This window comes from Tamandua tetradactyla, chromosome 7, assembly GCF_023851605.1.
Source record: "Tamandua tetradactyla isolate mTamTet1 chromosome 7, mTamTet1.pri, whole genome shotgun sequence".
Classification (NCBI taxonomy): domain Eukaryota; kingdom Metazoa; phylum Chordata; class Mammalia; order Pilosa; family Myrmecophagidae; genus Tamandua; species Tamandua tetradactyla.
Window position 1 is genome coordinate 41279052 of NC_135333.1, and position 17761 is coordinate 41296812.

At 40.6% G+C, this 17761-nt stretch overlaps 1 protein-coding gene across 3 annotated transcripts in view; it reads right to left on the minus strand.

The window, feature by feature from the left end:
• CERK (ceramide kinase) overlaps positions 1-17761 on the minus strand; it is a 52385-nt gene that overhangs the window by 23977 nt on the left and 10647 nt on the right. For 2 of the 3 annotated variants that reach the window (XR_013179363.1, XM_077169198.1), the window contains exons 2-5: positions 16081-16194; positions 15596-15718; positions 3418-3543; positions 289-352 (exon numbers count right to left, since the gene is read on the minus strand). Coding sequence is in view for 2 of the 3 variants with exons in the window: in XM_077169198.1 (XP_077025313.1) it covers positions 289-352; positions 3418-3543; positions 15596-15718; positions 16081-16194 (427 nt within the window). In the remaining variant the exon portion in view is untranslated. Of the gene's footprint in view, positions 1-288; positions 353-3417; positions 3544-15595; positions 15719-16080; positions 16195-17222; positions 17728-17761 lie in introns of those variants that run through there. The other variant, XM_077169199.1, reaches the window with a different exon arrangement.

Sequence of the window (17761 nt, forward strand, 5' to 3'; positions counted from 1 at the left end):
CTTCTACCAATCAAAAAAATGCTAAAGTAAAAGACAGCTAGAAAACCAGGGAAACATATGCAAAAATGTGATATACCTATGTATCACCTGTTTTTTTTTAAAATAAAAGAACAAATGACTGAAATTATGGCCAACAGAAAAAACAGGCCAAAGAGATGGGAATCAATACAAAGAAGTAATTAGTCAATAAACACATATTTTTCAGGGAAAAGAGCTTACACAAATTAAGTCAAATGGGTATAACTTGATTCACATTTACTTTTTGTTAATCAAGATGAAGTTACTCACCCATCATATTTATCTATATTAATCTCATATAAACTCTCCTTGGCTTGATTAGCATGTTCGGTAACTATGGGGGAAAAAAGAACATTATATTGTACAGTTTGTATTCAAATGTTTTAATCTTTACTGAAAATAAAAGACAAATAACTATTTTCTTTAAAAATAAAGTCCTAAGAAACTTCAGGGAGATTGCCTATGAGAAATCCTTTTATGGCTCTGGCCCAAATTCCTCTTACAGAAAGGAACCCAGCTACACCCATGGGATGCTGTCTCTCCCAGGATTCCTCCTACCGGGTAACAGATGGACTTCTGGGCTTTCAATTTCCAAAACCTGTTTGAAATAGAATACATCTCTAATTTCGTAGTTCCTCCCAATTTTACAAGTTACTCTGAAATCAGCATATACCAAAAAGTAGAAAAAAATATTACTCCATAGTCTCTATATCCACTGTAAAAAAAAATTCTGAGATTTTACTATATACAAAATTGTATCCTTGTTTTCTCAACATTGTATCAATCATTTTTCATATCATTAAAAATCTTTCTAAAGATCTTTTAAAGAGCTACATGATATTCCTTCAGATTCACCTCAATTTTTTTTTCACACTTACTATTTGGGGGTCCTATTCTTAATAAGTGCCAGTGGGTATCTCTGAACCCCAATCTTTGCATGTTTGATTATTTTCTTAGGAAAAGTTCAGAAACCTGGAAGTCTAAGAAAAATAATAATAATAATAACCTCATTTTTAAAGCTCTTGCCAAGTGCTTTTTAATAAGGTCACACGAAACGACCATGGCCTTGAAAGGCTGGGAAGATGACAGGCTTTGCACATCCTTCACCATCAGGGGCCTGCATTTAAAATCTTTGCTGCAGTGTGCAGTGGTCCCACAGGAGGCTAGGGGTGGGGATGCCATATGATCCTGAAACCCCACTGCTCAGTGTACACTTGGAGGAACTGAGTGTGGGGCACGAATGGACATATGCACGCTGGTGTCTATGGCAGCAGTGATCATGATCCACAATGGATGGAAGTGGCCTAAGGCTACGACAGAGGAAAGGAATCGGGAACTATGGTGTATACAGACAACAGACTATTCAGCAGCCACAAGAAGGAATGAAGCTGTGAAGCATGCAACTAGGTGAATGAACCTTAAGGACTACATGTTGAATGAAATGTCAGGAACAAAAAGACAAATATTATCATGCCTCAATCATATGGACTAACATAAAAACTCGGTAAACTAAAGTCAAGAGCATGGGTTATCAGGTTGGGCCTATTGTAAAGGATCCTAGATTGTAAGCTCTTAGAGCAGTCACATCTATTCAGGAGGTGTGACCATTAATTCTAAGTTCTGAGATACTGAGCTGTGTGTATATAACATGGTCTTTCACAGAAACTTTGGATATTAAATGACACTTGAGACTCAGAGTCCGAGTCTTTATTTTGTCTCATTTCTCTGAAGCTATGAAAGTCAGAAGTACCCCTTACAGGAAAAGCTGAAAAAGTGATCAGACATCAAGTAGAGATATGAATGAAGCTGATCTGGATAGGAGTAAGGTGTATCAGAAGACAGGGTAAACGGTGATATCATCCATGTTTCAAAACTTCAACTTCTGTGTGAGACCAAAGGGAGAGATGTTTACTTGGTATAAAATTTATATTTTGGGTAGTGCATTTCCCAATTTAACTTGCATGGTCAGTTTAGTTGAAAATCATAAGTACAGAGACTCTTGACTAGGGCATGATACAGGTTAGTATGATGCCCTGGTAAACCCCGAGTGATCTGGACAGTGAAGAAAGAAGTACCTGCAGGTTGCCCTCAGGAGACCGATGAGAAAGGGGGGAAGATTCAACTTCTCCGTCTGGAAAATTTCGGATACTCTCACAAGCAGTGGGAACAACCAAATCAATAGGCCAAGCCCCTGATCTTGGGGTTTGTTCATATGAAACTTATCCCTGCAAACGATAGGCTAAGTCGACTTAAAATTAGGCCTAAGAGAACTTCTTTTGTTGCTCAGGTGCGGCCTCTCTCTAGGCCAGCATGGCAAAGGAACCCATTGCCCTCCCCCACACATGAGACATGAATCCCAGGGGTGTAATCATCCCGACAACGTGGGACAGAAATCCTAGAAGGAGCTGGTACCTGGCATCAAGGGGCTGAAAAACCTTCTTGACCAAAAGGGGGAAGAGAGAAATGAGACAAAATAAAGTTGCAGTGGCTGAGAGATTTCAAAGAGAGACAAGAAGTTATCTGGAGCTTATTTTTATACATTATATAGATATTACTTTTCAGTTTATGGTATATTGGAGTGGCTGGAGGGAAGTACCTGAAACTGTAGAGCTGTGCTTCAGTAGCCTTGATTCTTGACGATGACTGTATAATGATATAATGCTTATAATGTGACTATGATTATGAAAACCTTATGTCTGATGTTCCCTTTATCTAGGATATGGACAGATGAGTAAAAACATATGGATAAAAAAATAAATAATATGGGGAACAAAGGTTAAAATATATTGGGTAGATAGAAAGATCAGTGGTCAATGAGAGGGAATGGTAAAGGGTGTGACATGTATGAGTTTTTTTCTTTTCTCTTTTTATTTCTTTTTCTGGAGTGATGCAAATGTTCTAAAAAATGATCATGGTGATGAATATACAATTATGTGATGATACTGTGAACCATTTTTGTACATCATGAATGGAATGTTTGTTAAGAATGTTTATGCTAATTTTTGTCAATAAAAATATATTTTTAAAAAATCTTTGCTGCAAAAGTGGCATCACATCATATTTCTTAAAATTTCACTTATTGGTTGAAATTATTTCTAAAGTTTGCTTATTAATCACTTCTATGTCTTGGGATAATTTTCTGCCTAGGACCTTTGCCCTTTTATCTTCTTAGTGGTTTTCTTGAATGCTTTATATGCTAAGAATATTTACTCTTGACTAGAAAAACACTACATTGTTTATTTTGTACTCTTCCCATTCTTGTCTGTTAAAAAAAAAAAGACATTTGGTTTCACGTAAAAAAAAATCTTACAAGGTAAAAATCATTTTTGAATTTACTGCTTTGAATCATTCTTGAATTTACTTCTACATTTTTATTATAAGGGAGAATTTATACCTTACCAATTATTTCCGTCGTGATGGAGGCTAAAGTGAATAATGGTGCCACTTTTCTTTCATATATCCGCTTGCCTTGTCCTTTTCCCGCAAATGGATTGATAAACACAAGTAAATGCTTTGGTCGACATGCTATAAAAACAAACAAACATATAAATCGCAGTGAATATTGCAAATATCCAACGTTAGGAACTGTGTCACTGAAGAGAATCAAATCACAATGGTTTTATGATTCTGCTTAGTACTATCTGATAAAAGTGTTTCTAATGTTTAAAGAATAGCTGCACATCTACTGGATGCAACAAAAGTCCCAGGAACACAGAATTTTCACTGAGAAAGACTCTCTCCTGATCAATGGTCCCATAAGCTATAAATTCTGGAAGGCAGCAGCCTCACTCCTCTGCCATGTGGAGGAAAACAAGTTTGCACAGGACAAGAATGGTGAGGTAGAGAACAGAACAAGGTAGCAGGAAAGAAAGACAGACAGATACACAGAAAGAGACAGAGCTTGTCATGAAGACAGAGGGACACCAAATGGCTGTCCAGTCCCTGACTCCAGGACCTTCCAGCAGCCCAGCTAAACGTCCACACTTGGGTTTCCTACGTAGGCACTATTTTCTTATAATGACTTCCCCCTTTCACCTTTGTTCAATTCAAGGAGATTCTGTTCCTTAAAACCAGATTTAAGTCACACATCAGTAAAGGTAGCATGAAAGTACACACCTGAGAGCACTGAAAACACACGCCCACACAAAAACCTGTGCACACAGATCAAAAGGGTAACAGGATAGAAAGAATATAACTGTCTTTTGGTGAGACAACTTGAACACGCCTCTAGGCTGAGTGTGAAGATCTCCAGGGAGGGAGAAAATGAGAGACAGGGGTACAGTGGGGGGAGTGAGGCCTCCCCAAATAGCGTGTCTATGCTCTAGCCCCTGGAACTGTGAGCGTAGCCTTTTTTGGGGTAAAAAGTTTTTGCAGATGCAATTAAATGAAGGCTTTCGAGGTGCGGTCATCCTGGATTATTCAGGGGGCTCTAAATTCAACAGCACTGTCTTCATTAGGGCCATGCAGAGGAGACACCACAGAGGAGAGAAGACCACGTGGTGGCGGAGGGAGATGGGAGAACGCAGTCAGAAGAAACTCACGGAAGCACCAGAAGCTCAAAGAAGCAAGGAAAAGCTCTCCCCTCGCGCCCCCCAGAGGGAACACAGCCTGCTGACACCTTCATTTTGGACCAGACCCCCCCAGGACTGGAAATAATACATTTCCTTGGTTAAAAACAAACAAAACACAAAAGACCTGAGCACGAATGTTCATAGATGCAGCATTCAAAGTAATCAAAAAGTGGAAAGAACCCAAATATCCTTTGACTAAAGAATAAACAATATGTGGTATGTCCACAGGATGGAATATTATTCAACCACACAAAAGTCTGAAGTGCTGAGACATGCTACAGCATGGAGAAGCCTTAAAAGTATGCTAGGCAGAAGGAGCCAAACACAAAAGGCCACATATTGTATGATTTCATTGATAAGAAATATCCTGAATAGGCAAATCCACAGAGATAGAAAGTAGACTGGTGCCTCCCTGGGGCTGTGGGGAAGGGAGGATAGGGAGGCACTGCCAATGGGTATCGAGGTTTTTTTTCTGGGTGATGAAAATGTTCTGAAGTTGATTGTGATGATGCTTGCTCAACTCTGAATATACTAAAAATCACTGAATTTTCCAATTTAAGAGTGAATTATATGGTATGTGAATTATATCTCAATAAGGCTGTTATCCAGGAGAAAAACATTTGATAAAAATTGGATATACAGACATGATCTTAAAAATATATTAGGTTTGGAATAAATCTTTCTCAGTCTGATAACAGGCAGATATGAAAATCCTACAGTTAACATTGTACTGAATAGTGAGACATTGAACATTTTCTGTCAACTATCTGAAATAAGTCAAGGACGGTCACTCTCACCATCTGCACTCTGTTTTGTACTAGAAACCCCAGTTAATTTCAGTAAGACAAGAAAAAGAGGAAAAGTACTTAATGATCAGAAAGGAAGAAATAAAACTGTCTCTATTTGCAGATGATTTAGCTTAAAAAAAATCTTAAGGAAATAAATTAATTCCCAGAAATAGCAAGTGAATTTAGTTAAGGCATAGGATAAAACTCAATATGCAAAATCCACTGTATTTCTACATATTAGCTATGAACAATTAAAAGTTAAAACAAAATTGGTATTAAAAGAACATAAAAAAACATGAAAATTCTTGGAGATAAGTATTCAAAAATATGTATAAGTTTATACACTGAAAACTACAAAACATTCATGACAGAAATTACCAAGACCTAAATAATTGGAGAGATATACCATGTACATGGATTGAAAGATTCAATTTGTCAAGATGTCAATTGTCAAAAAAAAATTGGTCTTATAGAGGCAAGACAAACCCAATAAAAATCTTAGCAGAGCTTTTGCAGTTGATGAGTTTACCGCTGAGAAAAAGACCTAGAAGAGCCAACACAACTTTGGGAAAAAAAGAACAGAGTTGGATTACTCACACTATTTCAAGACTTCCTTTAAAGCTGCATTAATCAGGACAGGGTGGTGGTGCATTAGGACAGACATACGGGTTCAACGCAGTTTAAGGACAAACCCACACATGCACGGGGAACTGATTTCCAATGAAGAGGCAAAGGTAATTTAATAGAGAAATTACATGCTTTCAACAAGTAGTGCTGATACAACTAAATATCCATCTGCAAAGTAAAATAAAAAGAACATCAACCCTTAATTTGCACCATATACTTACATACACTTAATAAACTCAAAATGGATTATAGACCCAAACTACACTGTACTCTAAAACTATAAAACATCTAGAAAAAAACCTAGGAGAAATTCTTTCTGATCCTTGGTTTAGACAGCACACAAATAGAACAAACATAAAAGATAAAACTTGATAAACTGGATTTCATCAAAATCAGAAGCTTCTGTTTTTGAAAGATGCAATTAAGAAAACAAAAAAGCAAACCATAATTGGGTCAAATATTTACAAAACCTTTATTTTATTAAGGACTTATATCCAGAATATGTTTAAAAAGAACCCTTAACACTCAATAAAAAGTCAACCAGATTATCTATATTTCAAGAAAACAAACCTGTCTGCTTACCTCACACAATAAATAAAAATCATTTCCAAGAAAAACTCTCACTGTTTGCAGATGACACCCGATTATATGTCAAAAATCCCAAAAAATCTATAGCAAAGGTACTAGAGCTAATAAATGAGTACAGCAAAGAGGCAGGGTACAAGATCAACACCCCAAAATGAGTAGTGTTTCTATATACTAGTGATGGGCAATCTGAGGAGGAAATCAAGAAAAATTTCCATTTACAATAACAACCAAAAGAATAAAATATTTAGGAATAAATTTAACTAAGAATACAAAAGACACACACACAGAAAACTACAAGAAATTGCTAAAAGAAACAATGAAAAACCTAAATAAATGGAAAAGCATACCATGTTCATGGATTAGAAGACTAAATATAGTTAAGATGTTAATTCTACCCAATTTGATTTATAGATTCAATGCAATACCAATTAAAATGCTAACAACTTACTTTACAGAAATAGAAAAACCAATAACCAAATTTACTCATAAGGTTAGGTTGCCTTGCATACCTGAAAATATCTTGAGAAAGAAAAATGAAGTGGAAGGTCTCACACTACCTGACTTTAAAACAAATTTGAAGCTGCAGTGGTCAAAACATGATAGTACTGGCATAAAGATATACATATATATATCTGACTGAGAAGCTGACTGACCGGTGAACTATGGTGTATACATGATCAAATATTGTGCTGCTACAAAAGGGAATGAAGTAGTGAGGTATGCAATGAACTAAACGAACCTGTGGGACATTTCATGAGGCAAAATAAGCCAGAAACAAAAGAACAATTATTGTATGGTGCTTTAAGAAAACAAGGACCTAGATTGTAAGCTCTTATAACAGACACATTTGGCCCAAAGGGGTAATCATTATTTCTAGATTTTGAGAAGCTGTTTTATGTATCTATAACCTGTATTTAAAGATAAGAATGGAGCCAGTCAGGGAGGGATTAAAGTAATTCAGAACAGAGGGATAAGGAAGACATTGTCTATATTTTAGAACTGCACCTACTCTTAGAGACCAAAGGAAGAAAGATTTATTTTGTCTAGGACCTAAATTTTCTTTAGCACATAATCTAACTAAACCTATCTGGGTAGCTCACTGAACAACTGAAACACGGGGAGCCCAGAATAAGAACAAGGGCCTTTAATCCTGCATAGCTTAATGTAATGCCTAGATATATCCTAGAATATATTAAGTAGATAATCAAAAAGTATTGGCAAAGTCCCTTGAGGGATGGGAGGAAAAATATGGACCTTTTAAACTTTATTACTGGGGAAACCCCTGATACAGTGTCAAACATTAATTAGGGACACCCAAATCAATAGGCCAAGCCCTTGATCTTGAGGCTTACTCTTGTGAAGCTTACATAGGTAGTGAAGACGCTTAGCCTACCAAACCTTTTCTGTTGCTCAGATGTGGTCTCAGTCTCTCTAAGCCCAACTCTGCAAGTGAAATCATTACCCTCCCCACTATGTAGGACATGACATCCAGGGGTGAAAGTCTCCCTGGCGACGGGGGAGATGACTCCCAGGGATGAGTACAGCCCTGGCACTGTGGGATCAACAATTCCATCCTGACCAAGAAGGAAAAAGAAGTGTAACTAAAATAGTATCAGTGGCTCTGAGAGAGTTCAAATAGAGTTGAGAGACTACTCTGGAGGTCACCCTTAAGCAAGCTTCAGTTAGACATTGCTACCTATCTTAACGTGCCAACCCCCAACCAAAACCATTCCAGTCAATCCTAAAGAACACCTAGGGCAATATATAAGATTCTACAAAGATTCCCGTGCACTAGAGTAACTTTCCAGAAACCTACAACCTCTAGATAGGTCCCTGGACCACATAAGCCCTGAAACCTAGAGGGCTCAGCCTCTCCAGAACATCAGCTATTTCCATCTCCCTACCCCATATTATTGGCAGCCCCTTCCAATGTAAAGAAGTTAGAAAGGCCATAGCTCAAATACCCCTAAAGAGTGGGACTGAAAAATCAAAGGTGATGGTGGAGTTATACAGAGGAAGTAGGACTCAACAATGAATATGATTCCTTAATCATTAAATTGATATCTCTTTTAGTCTCTAGTATCTTATAGCAGCTAAAAGTAAAAACCTAAAATTGTGGAATTGTAACCCATATCAAATCTACAACTAATTGTTGCAATGTACTTTGAAATTTATTGCTTTTTTTGTATATATGTTATTTTTCACAAAAAAGAAGAAAATGCATGTGATGATAAAAAAAAAATACTCATTTCTTTTAGCCTCCTATATTCTGGAGCAGCTAGAAGGAAAAATCTGAAAGGATCATATGGCAATGCATGACAAACTCTGGGATCCGTCACATAACTACTTGTTGAAGAGAGCTTTGAAAACTGTTGCTTTTTCCTTTCTTTGCTTTGTATATATGCTACATTATACAATAAAAAAAAGTTTAAAAAAAAAAATAAGGCAGCCTACACAATGGGAGACAATATTTGGAAACTACATATCAGATAAGGGTTTAGTTCCAGAATATATAAAGAGATTCTTCAACTCAATAACAAAAAGACAAACAACCCAATTAAAAAATGGGCAAAAGACATGAACAGACGCTTCACAGAAGAGGAAATAAAAGTGGCTAAGAGGATCATGAAAAGATGCTCAACTTTCTTGGCTCTTAGGGAAATGCAAATCAAAACCACAATGAGATATCATCTGACACCTACTAGAATGGCTATTATCAAAAAAAACAGAAAACAACAAGTGCTGGAAAGGATGTGAAGAAACAGGCACACTTATCTACTGTTGGTGGGAATGTAAAATGCTACAAACGCTCTGGAAGGAACTTTGGTGGTTCCTCAGGAAGCTAAGCACAGAATTGCCATATGATCCGACAATCCCATTACTAGGTATATATTCAGAGGAACTGAAGGTAAGGACACAAATGGACATTTGCACACCAAAGTTTATAGCAGCATTATTTATGATTGCCAAGAGATGGAAACAGCCCAAATGGCCACCAACAGATTAGTGGCTAAATAAGCTGTGGTATATACATACACAGCTGTAAGACAGACTAAAGTCATGAAGCATGTAACAAGATGAATGAACCATAAGGACATTATGCTGAGAGCAATTAACCAGAAACAAAAGGACAAATATTGTATAATCTCACTAATATGAACTAACATTAGTGAGTGAGAGTTGAAGTTAAAAACACAGGTTATCAGGAGACAGAAATAGGGTAGAAATTGGGCAATTGGTGCTACGGGTATACAGATTGTGCAACAGGACTGATTGTAAAGATACAGAAATAGATAGCACAATGCCACCTGATTGTAGCACAATAATATAAGTACATTGAATGAAGTTGAATGTGAGTATGATAGAGGGAGAAGGGCTGGGGCACATGTGAAACCAGAAAGAAAGAAGATAAAGACTGAGACAGTATAATTTAGGAATGCCTAGAGTGGACAATGATGGTGATTAAACATACAAATAAAAAAGCATTTTTGCATGAGAGAGTACAAATGAATGTCAACATTGCAAGATGTTGAAAATGGATGGTATATGGGAAAAAGTACAATGAATAGAAGCTGGGGTCTATAGTCAATAGTAACATTGTAATATGCCTCCACTGAATATAACAAAAGGTATTATGCAAACACTAAATGTCAGCAGGTGGGGGGGCAGGGAGGATGGGTATGGATTCTTTGTGGAAGAAAAGGAAATATCTTCAACTAGATTATGGTAGAGAAGGAACGTCTATTTACTTAGGTTGGATTGTATGATATGCTAATAAAACTTTAAAAATGAACACAGAGAAACAAGAGCTAGAGAAAATGCAGAGAAAGAGATGTACTTTTTCACTCTCAGTAGGGAAAATGAGGGGTACAGCCCCTTGGAGGGCAGTGTGGTAGTTCCATAGGAGGCTAGGGGTGGGGTTGCCATATAATCCTAAAACCCACTGCTCAGTATATACCTGGAGGAACTGAGTGTGGGGACAGGAATGGACATTTGCACACTGGAACTTATGGGGCAATGTTCCCAATTCATAATGGATGGAGGTGACTTAAGGGTCCAATGACTGAAGAATGGAAGGGGAACTATGGTGTAGACGCATAACGGACTACTGAGCAGCCGCAAGAAGCAATGAAGTTGTGAGGCATGGGGCTAGGTGAATGAACCTTAAGGACTGTATGTTGAATGAAATGTCAGGAACAAAAAGACAAATATTATCATGTCTCATTCATATGCACTAACTATAATATAGAAACTTGGTGAACTAAAGTCAAGAGCATGGGATATCAGGTTAGGGCGTATTGTAAAGGGTCCTGGATTATAAACTCTTACAGCAGTCACATATATTCAGGAGTTGTACCTGTTATTTCTAAATTCTGATATGAGTTGTTTGTGTATAACCTGGTTGTTCCCAGAAACTTCAGGTATTTATATGACACATGAGACTCAGAGTTAGAGCTCTGAAGCTATGAAACTCAGGAATACCCATACAGGAATTATTTTAAAAGTTGAAAAAGGGACTGGACTTTGACTAGAGATATGAATGAAGTGGATCTGGATAAGACTGAAGTAAATCAGAATATAGGGTAAAGGATGATGTGATCCATACTCTAAAACTTCAACTTCTGTGTGAGACTAAAGTGAGAGATGTTTATTTGGTGCCAAATTTATATTTTGGGTAATGCATTACCTAATTTAATTTGTGTGATCACTTTAATTGAACACCATAAGTACGTGGAATCTTGAATAGGGCATGAGAACTTACTGGTTTGTCCAGGTTAGTGTGATCCCCTGATATATCCCAGAAAAAAATTGGGCAGTGAATAAAGAAGTATTTGTAAAGTCCCCTTGAAGGAATGTGGAGAAACAGGGAAATATTCCACTTCCCCATTTGGAGAATTTCTGATGTTCTTGCAAGCAGTGGGAACAACCACATCAATTGACTGAACCCTCGATCTTGGGGTTTACCCCTAAGAAACTTATTCCTGCAAAGGATAGGTTAAACCTATTTAAAATTAGGTCTAAGAGTCACCCCCAGAGAACCTCTTGTTGCTCAGATGTGGCCTCTCTTTCTAAGCCAACTTGGCAGGTGAACTCACTGCCTTCTGTCCTACATGGGACATGACTCCCAGGGGTGTAAATTTCCCTGGCAACATGGGACAGAACTCCCAGGATTAGCCAAGACCTGGCATCATGGGACTGAGAAACCCTTCTTGACCAAAAGAAGGAGAGAAATGAGACAAAATAAAGTTTCAGTGGCTGAGAGATTTCAGAGTCGAGAGGTAATCTGGAGGTTATTCTTATGCATTATATAGATATCCCTTTTTAGTTTATGGTGTATTGGAGTGGGTGGAGGGAAGTACCTGGAACTGTAGAGTTGTGTTCCAGTAGCCTTGATTCTTGAAGATTATTTCGTAATGATGCAATTTATACAACATGACTGTGTGATTGTGAAAACCTTGTGTCTGATGCTTCTTTATCCAAGGTATGGACAGATGAGTGGAGAAGTATGGATAGAGGATAAGTAAATGGTGAGGGGGAGATGGAAGGGGTGGGGGTATAGATAAATGAGTTTTTTCTTTTTTCTTTTTATTTCTTTTTCTGGAGTGATGCAAACATTCTAGGGGTGGTCGTGGTGATGAATACTAGAACCATGTGATGAAGCTGTGAGCCACTGACTGTGTACCATGCATGGACTGTGTGTGTGAACATCTGTCAATAAAAACATATTTTTAAAAATCATTTTCAGAAATTCAGAAATGCATAGCACAACACTACCTAACTGTAAGACAATAACATTAGTACACTGAATGAAGCTGAATGTGACAATGAAAAAGGGAAGAGGCCTCGGGTCACAAATGAAATCAGAAGGAAAGATACACAATAAAGACTGAGATGGTATGATCTAGGAATGCCTAGAGTGTATAATGATAGTGACTAAATGTGCAAATTTAAAAATGTTTTGCATGAGGAAGAACAAAGGAATGTCAGTAATGCAGGGTGCTGAAAACAGATGGCAATTAATATTAAAAATTTTAACTTATGTGTGAGACTAAAGCAAAAAATGTTTATTTGGTACAAAATTTATATTTTGACTACTGCATTTCCTATTATAACTTATGTGGACAGCTTAACTGAACACCATAAGTATATGGAATCTTGAATAGGGCATGAGATTTTGTAGATTTGTCCAGAGTGATGCCTCGATAAATCCCAGAAGGATTTGAACAGTGAATAAAAAAGTACTTCCAAAGTACCCTTGGGGGGATGGTGAGAAAGGGAGAAAGTTCAGCTTCCCCAAGTGGAGAATTCTTGATATTCTCACAAGTAGTGGGGACAACCAAACAAAAGGGTGAGCCCCCAATCTGGGGGTTTGTTCATATAAAACTTAACACACAAAGGACAGATTAAGCCTACTTAAAATTAGGAATAAGAGTCACCCCCAAGAGAACCTCTTTTGTTGCTCAGATGTGGTCCCTCTCTCTCAGCCAACACGACAAGCAAACTCACTGCCCTCCCCCTCTCTATATGGGACATGACTCCCAGGGGTGTGGATCTTCCTGACAACATGGGACAGAAATCCTAGAATGAGCTGGGACTCAGCATCAAGGGACTGAGAAAACCTTCTCAACCAAAAGGAGGAAGAGAGAAATGAGACAAAGTAAAGTGTCAATGGCTGAGAGATTTCAGAGTCAAGAGGTTATCCTGGAGGTTATTCTTACGCATTAAATAGATATCACCTTTTTAGTTAAGGTGTAATGAAGAGGCTGGAGGGAACTGCCTGAAAATGTAGAGCTGTGTTCCAGTAGCCATGTTTCTTGAAGATGATTGTATAATGATATAGCTTTCACAATGTGACTGTGTGATTGTGAAAACCTTGTGCTGATGCTTCTTTTATCTACCTTATGGACAGATGAGTAAAACATATGGATTAAAAATAAATAAATAATGGGGGGGAGAATAATTTCCAAGTAAATTGCAGATCTAAATGTGAAAAGTAAAGCCAGAAAGCTTTGAGACAAACACATGGGAGAATATCCTCATAATCTTGGGGTGGACAAAGATGTCTTAATTAGATACAACCAACCATAAAATTTCATAAATAAAGATTAAAGGTGCTAATCTTTTTTTTTAAATTAAGAACAATCTGTTCATCAAAAGAAACCAAGAAGAGAGTGAAAAGGCAGGTCATGGGATGGAAGAAAATAACTGTGACTTAAAAATCCAATAATAAAGATTCAGATCCACAATATGCAAACAATTTCCACATCTCATTAAGAAAAAAACTCCCTGATGGAAAAATGGGGGAAAGACTTGAACAGATAGATACCTTTCAAAAGAGGCTATCTAAACAGCAGTAAACACACGCAGAGGTTTCTCAATCTCACCGGCCATTAGGGAAATACAAACTTAAGCAGCAAAGGACAGGACTTCTAACACCCACCTGGGCAGGGATGAACCAGCCCCAAGACCTGCCGGTGGGTACGGCAGCTGGCCCAGTGCTCTGCAAAGCTGACTGCAGTGTCGCCTGAAGTCGACCATGTGCTCACTCCACAGCCCAGCAATTCTACCCCCAGGAAACACACCTGGGAGAGACGCCACCTGCTGCCACCCAAGGCACATCCTCGAGTGCCCACGGCCAGGTACCACCCCCAGGAGCACTGCCAGCCAACCGGACACACAAACAGCCCTGTGCTCACACCAGGATGTAGGATGAACAACATACAATCACACACACACGAATGGAAAAATCTCACAAACGAAATGCTGAGCAAAAAAAACAAGCCAGACACCAAAGTATTTAGATGCTAGATTCCATTTATATAAAGTACAACAGACGATCTAGCCAGGGTGTGGGGTGGGGGTGGGGGTTTGTCCTCTGGGGGGGCTACGACGGTGTGTCCTGATCTGAGGCTGAAAGCCCACCGAGCATTCTCTCAGGATGTGAACGCATTTCCGCATCTATATTACACTTCAGTAACATTAAAACTTCTAACAGAACTAGGGGGTTAAAGTTACAGAGAAGGTGAAGTAAGAGAACCAATTAACATGTTTAGATACAGGTACACAAACGTGCAACTTTACGGGCTTTTCTGGGAGTTTTCTAGGAAAGATGAGTAAGGCCCCGTTGCTCAATGCAGGCAGTGCTGAGAGGCGTTTCCCCCGGAGGCTGCACCTACACAGCCCAACGTGGGCTCTTCATGCTCAAAGCTGATGAAAATAAAAGGTGGCTGTCAACAGGCATGAAGAGTTTAGACACAAAGGAAGGAAGAGGAGGCAGGAGAATCAGAGGCAATTTGCTGAACAGGTAATTAAAGACACATGGAGAGGTGAGTACAAGCAGAAAACACGTCGTGTTTGAGACACAGGTCATCACCACAGGAGATGAGGCCCCGCCACTGGCTGAGACAGGAGTGCACACCGGCCGCTTGGACGACAGGAAGCCGTGAGAGGTGCTTGGTCAAGCAAGAAAGCTTCTCTGAAGCCAAAGTATGGCAAATACTTTGTATGGGTAAATTATAATTGGCTTTTTTGATCTAGATGCCCAATTAATCCAAAAGGGCATAAAACTGAGCTAGAGTTGAAGTTTGTGGTGGAGTTTTCAGGACTACATACCAACGTCATAACCAAATGGAGAGAAATGGTCTTACAGATACAAAGTGAATGGCCACCTACCACGTGGGAGTGGACAGGTGGCTGTGTTTCAGATCTGCAGACAGGCCCAGATGGAGAGGGGTGCATCCGCCGTTCACCTCGTTGGACCCTCACCATCCCCACTTCCCAGGAGGCTAGGTGCCCTGCCTGGCCACACAGGGTCAAGGGTCAGAGTGGGCTTCCGTCCCGGGGACCTCACCACAGCGCCTGTGCTCTTTCCAGGCTGGTCCTCCAGAGGGTGACTAAATATGAGGCCAGCTGGTCTAGGGGGACACGCCAGTGGTCACAGGCTTCGCGGGAGGAAGGGACGTCACCAAGAAGCCCGAAGTGCACACACGAGCGCATACGTACTCAGCTTCTCAAGCAGCTCCCTGAGGGTCTGCAGCCACACGTGGCAGAGCTGCTCGTCCATACACCAGAAGGTGACCTGTGCCCACTTCCAGCGGTGATGCCGCGCCCTCTTCACACAGTGCACTGGGCAGAAACAGACGCTTGTTAGTGCAAGGGGCCAGAGCACAGGCCCCGCGGGAAAGGCTGCGGCTGGGCCCCGATTACAGGCTGGACCCAACATTCCCCAGCAGGGAACTTCAACGTACGTTAGGAAACAAGGTCCTTCCCCTCAGGTCTTTTAACCCATGTTTGTTTTTTTTAAAAGAAAATTAGAAAAAAACATGATCCACAACCAACACAACTAAAAGTAGATTGTGGAAAAAACAATATTACAAAGTTTCTATAAAGGTAAATAAACTGTGAAAACACTGAGCGTGTTGGACAGGGGACATGTAATCTGCATGGATTCACGCAGCCCTGCGGGAGCAGGCGCCAAGGCCTCCTACCTGTGAACGCGTGCGGCTTTTCCATCTTCTGCCATTTCCCACTGGTGTAGTGTTTCCCGTGGACATCCGCTTCCTCAACGGTGATGATCTCAGAAATGGGCAGGGAGCAGGCATCTGGAAAGACACCGTGCCCCAAGGCTAAGGAATGCCAGAATTCTCCTGTCTGCAAGAAGCCCACCCCCAAAAGGCCAAGAACATTTTGTTGTTTGTTTGTTTTTTTTTTTGGCATGGGCAGGCACCAGGAATCGAAAACGGCTTGGGTGCTGTGCGATGCACAGTGTGAAATCCTGATGCTTGGGACACTTTGGAGATATCAAGGCCTTGACGTGGGGGAGTGAAGCTGGGCAGAAGCAAGGGTGCTGGAGCCTACCACATCCCAACCCCATGTAGCAGGGCAAAAAGGGAGTCCATATGGAGCCATGTCCTGATGCACAGAAACAACTCGCTGTGCAAACCAGACAAAAACTCCATGCTCCAGGCGGGCCTGGGGCCCTATATGTGGCTCCTGCATGGTGACCAGACACGAGCACCACGGACAAAGACATCACCACCCTAGGCACCACCACCTCACAGCACAGCTGACACACTGTCCCTGGGGCCGGTCCACTGCAGGGGGGACACTGGGAGCTCCCTGCACATGGTCCCAGCCACAGTGTCTGAAGGCGGTCCCCACTCCTGGCAGCCTGTCTTCAACAGCCCACACCACCTGCCTTAGAAAAAAGACTGCAATTTTACTAATGAAATTTCCTCGTCACTATTTCTTCCTTTCTTAATAATAAAATAATTTCAAATAAAATTTTTAATAATAAAGTAATTTCAAATAAAACTGTAAGCATACCCTAGCTAGTCCCTGCAAAGTTCAAAAATTTAGATGAAACGCCCCAACTATAATTTACTGTCATCTCAACCAATACAGCATGAACCTGGGCCCTGCTGGTACTCACCAGGGCTGCCCCACGGCCTCCGCCTCCCAACCCTAGGGACACCTTTAGGGTTAGCAGCAGCCATTGCTCCATGGACCTGTCTTTGCCCCAGTCCAGTTGCGTGACACCAGCCCTGTAAGCACTGGCAGGGGGGCTCTGTGCGGGGGTGGGGGGCACCTGTTCCATAGCCAGATACTTGATGGCCCCCACTAGGCTTACCTCTGACCCCCTCCTCATCCTCCCTGCAGGGCAAGGCCAGCCTCCATGTCCGCATCTGCCCTCTCCATGCTCAGTGTTCACCGGACACGTCCTGGCTGCACAAACCTGGCAAATGACTTAATCTGCTGTGCTGCTGCTGCTTGGGGAAGGAAGGGGCATGGGAATGAAATGGGGTACTGCGAAAGGGGCCTGGAAGAGTGCAACACACACTGAGTGCTGAATGAACTCAGTGCTGGCACGCACAGGGGCAAACTGCCATCAGCTGTACCTTGGAAATCTCTGGAGAATGCCTGGTCCTTACTCAACTATATCGCCCACACAGTGGGGACCAAACCAACCTTAGGAAGGAACAACTGCTCTACGGGGTAGGAAGGAATGAAATGACAATCATGTGACCTGAAAGCTCTGAGGAAGGGTGGCTCTCTGAGGGAAGTCCAGGGAGGGAAGGAGGCAGCAGAGAAAAGGTGGGTGAGAGGCAATCAGACAGAGGACTGAGGAGGGGACAGAGAGAGGGGAGGGCAGCCAGCACTGGCCATCTT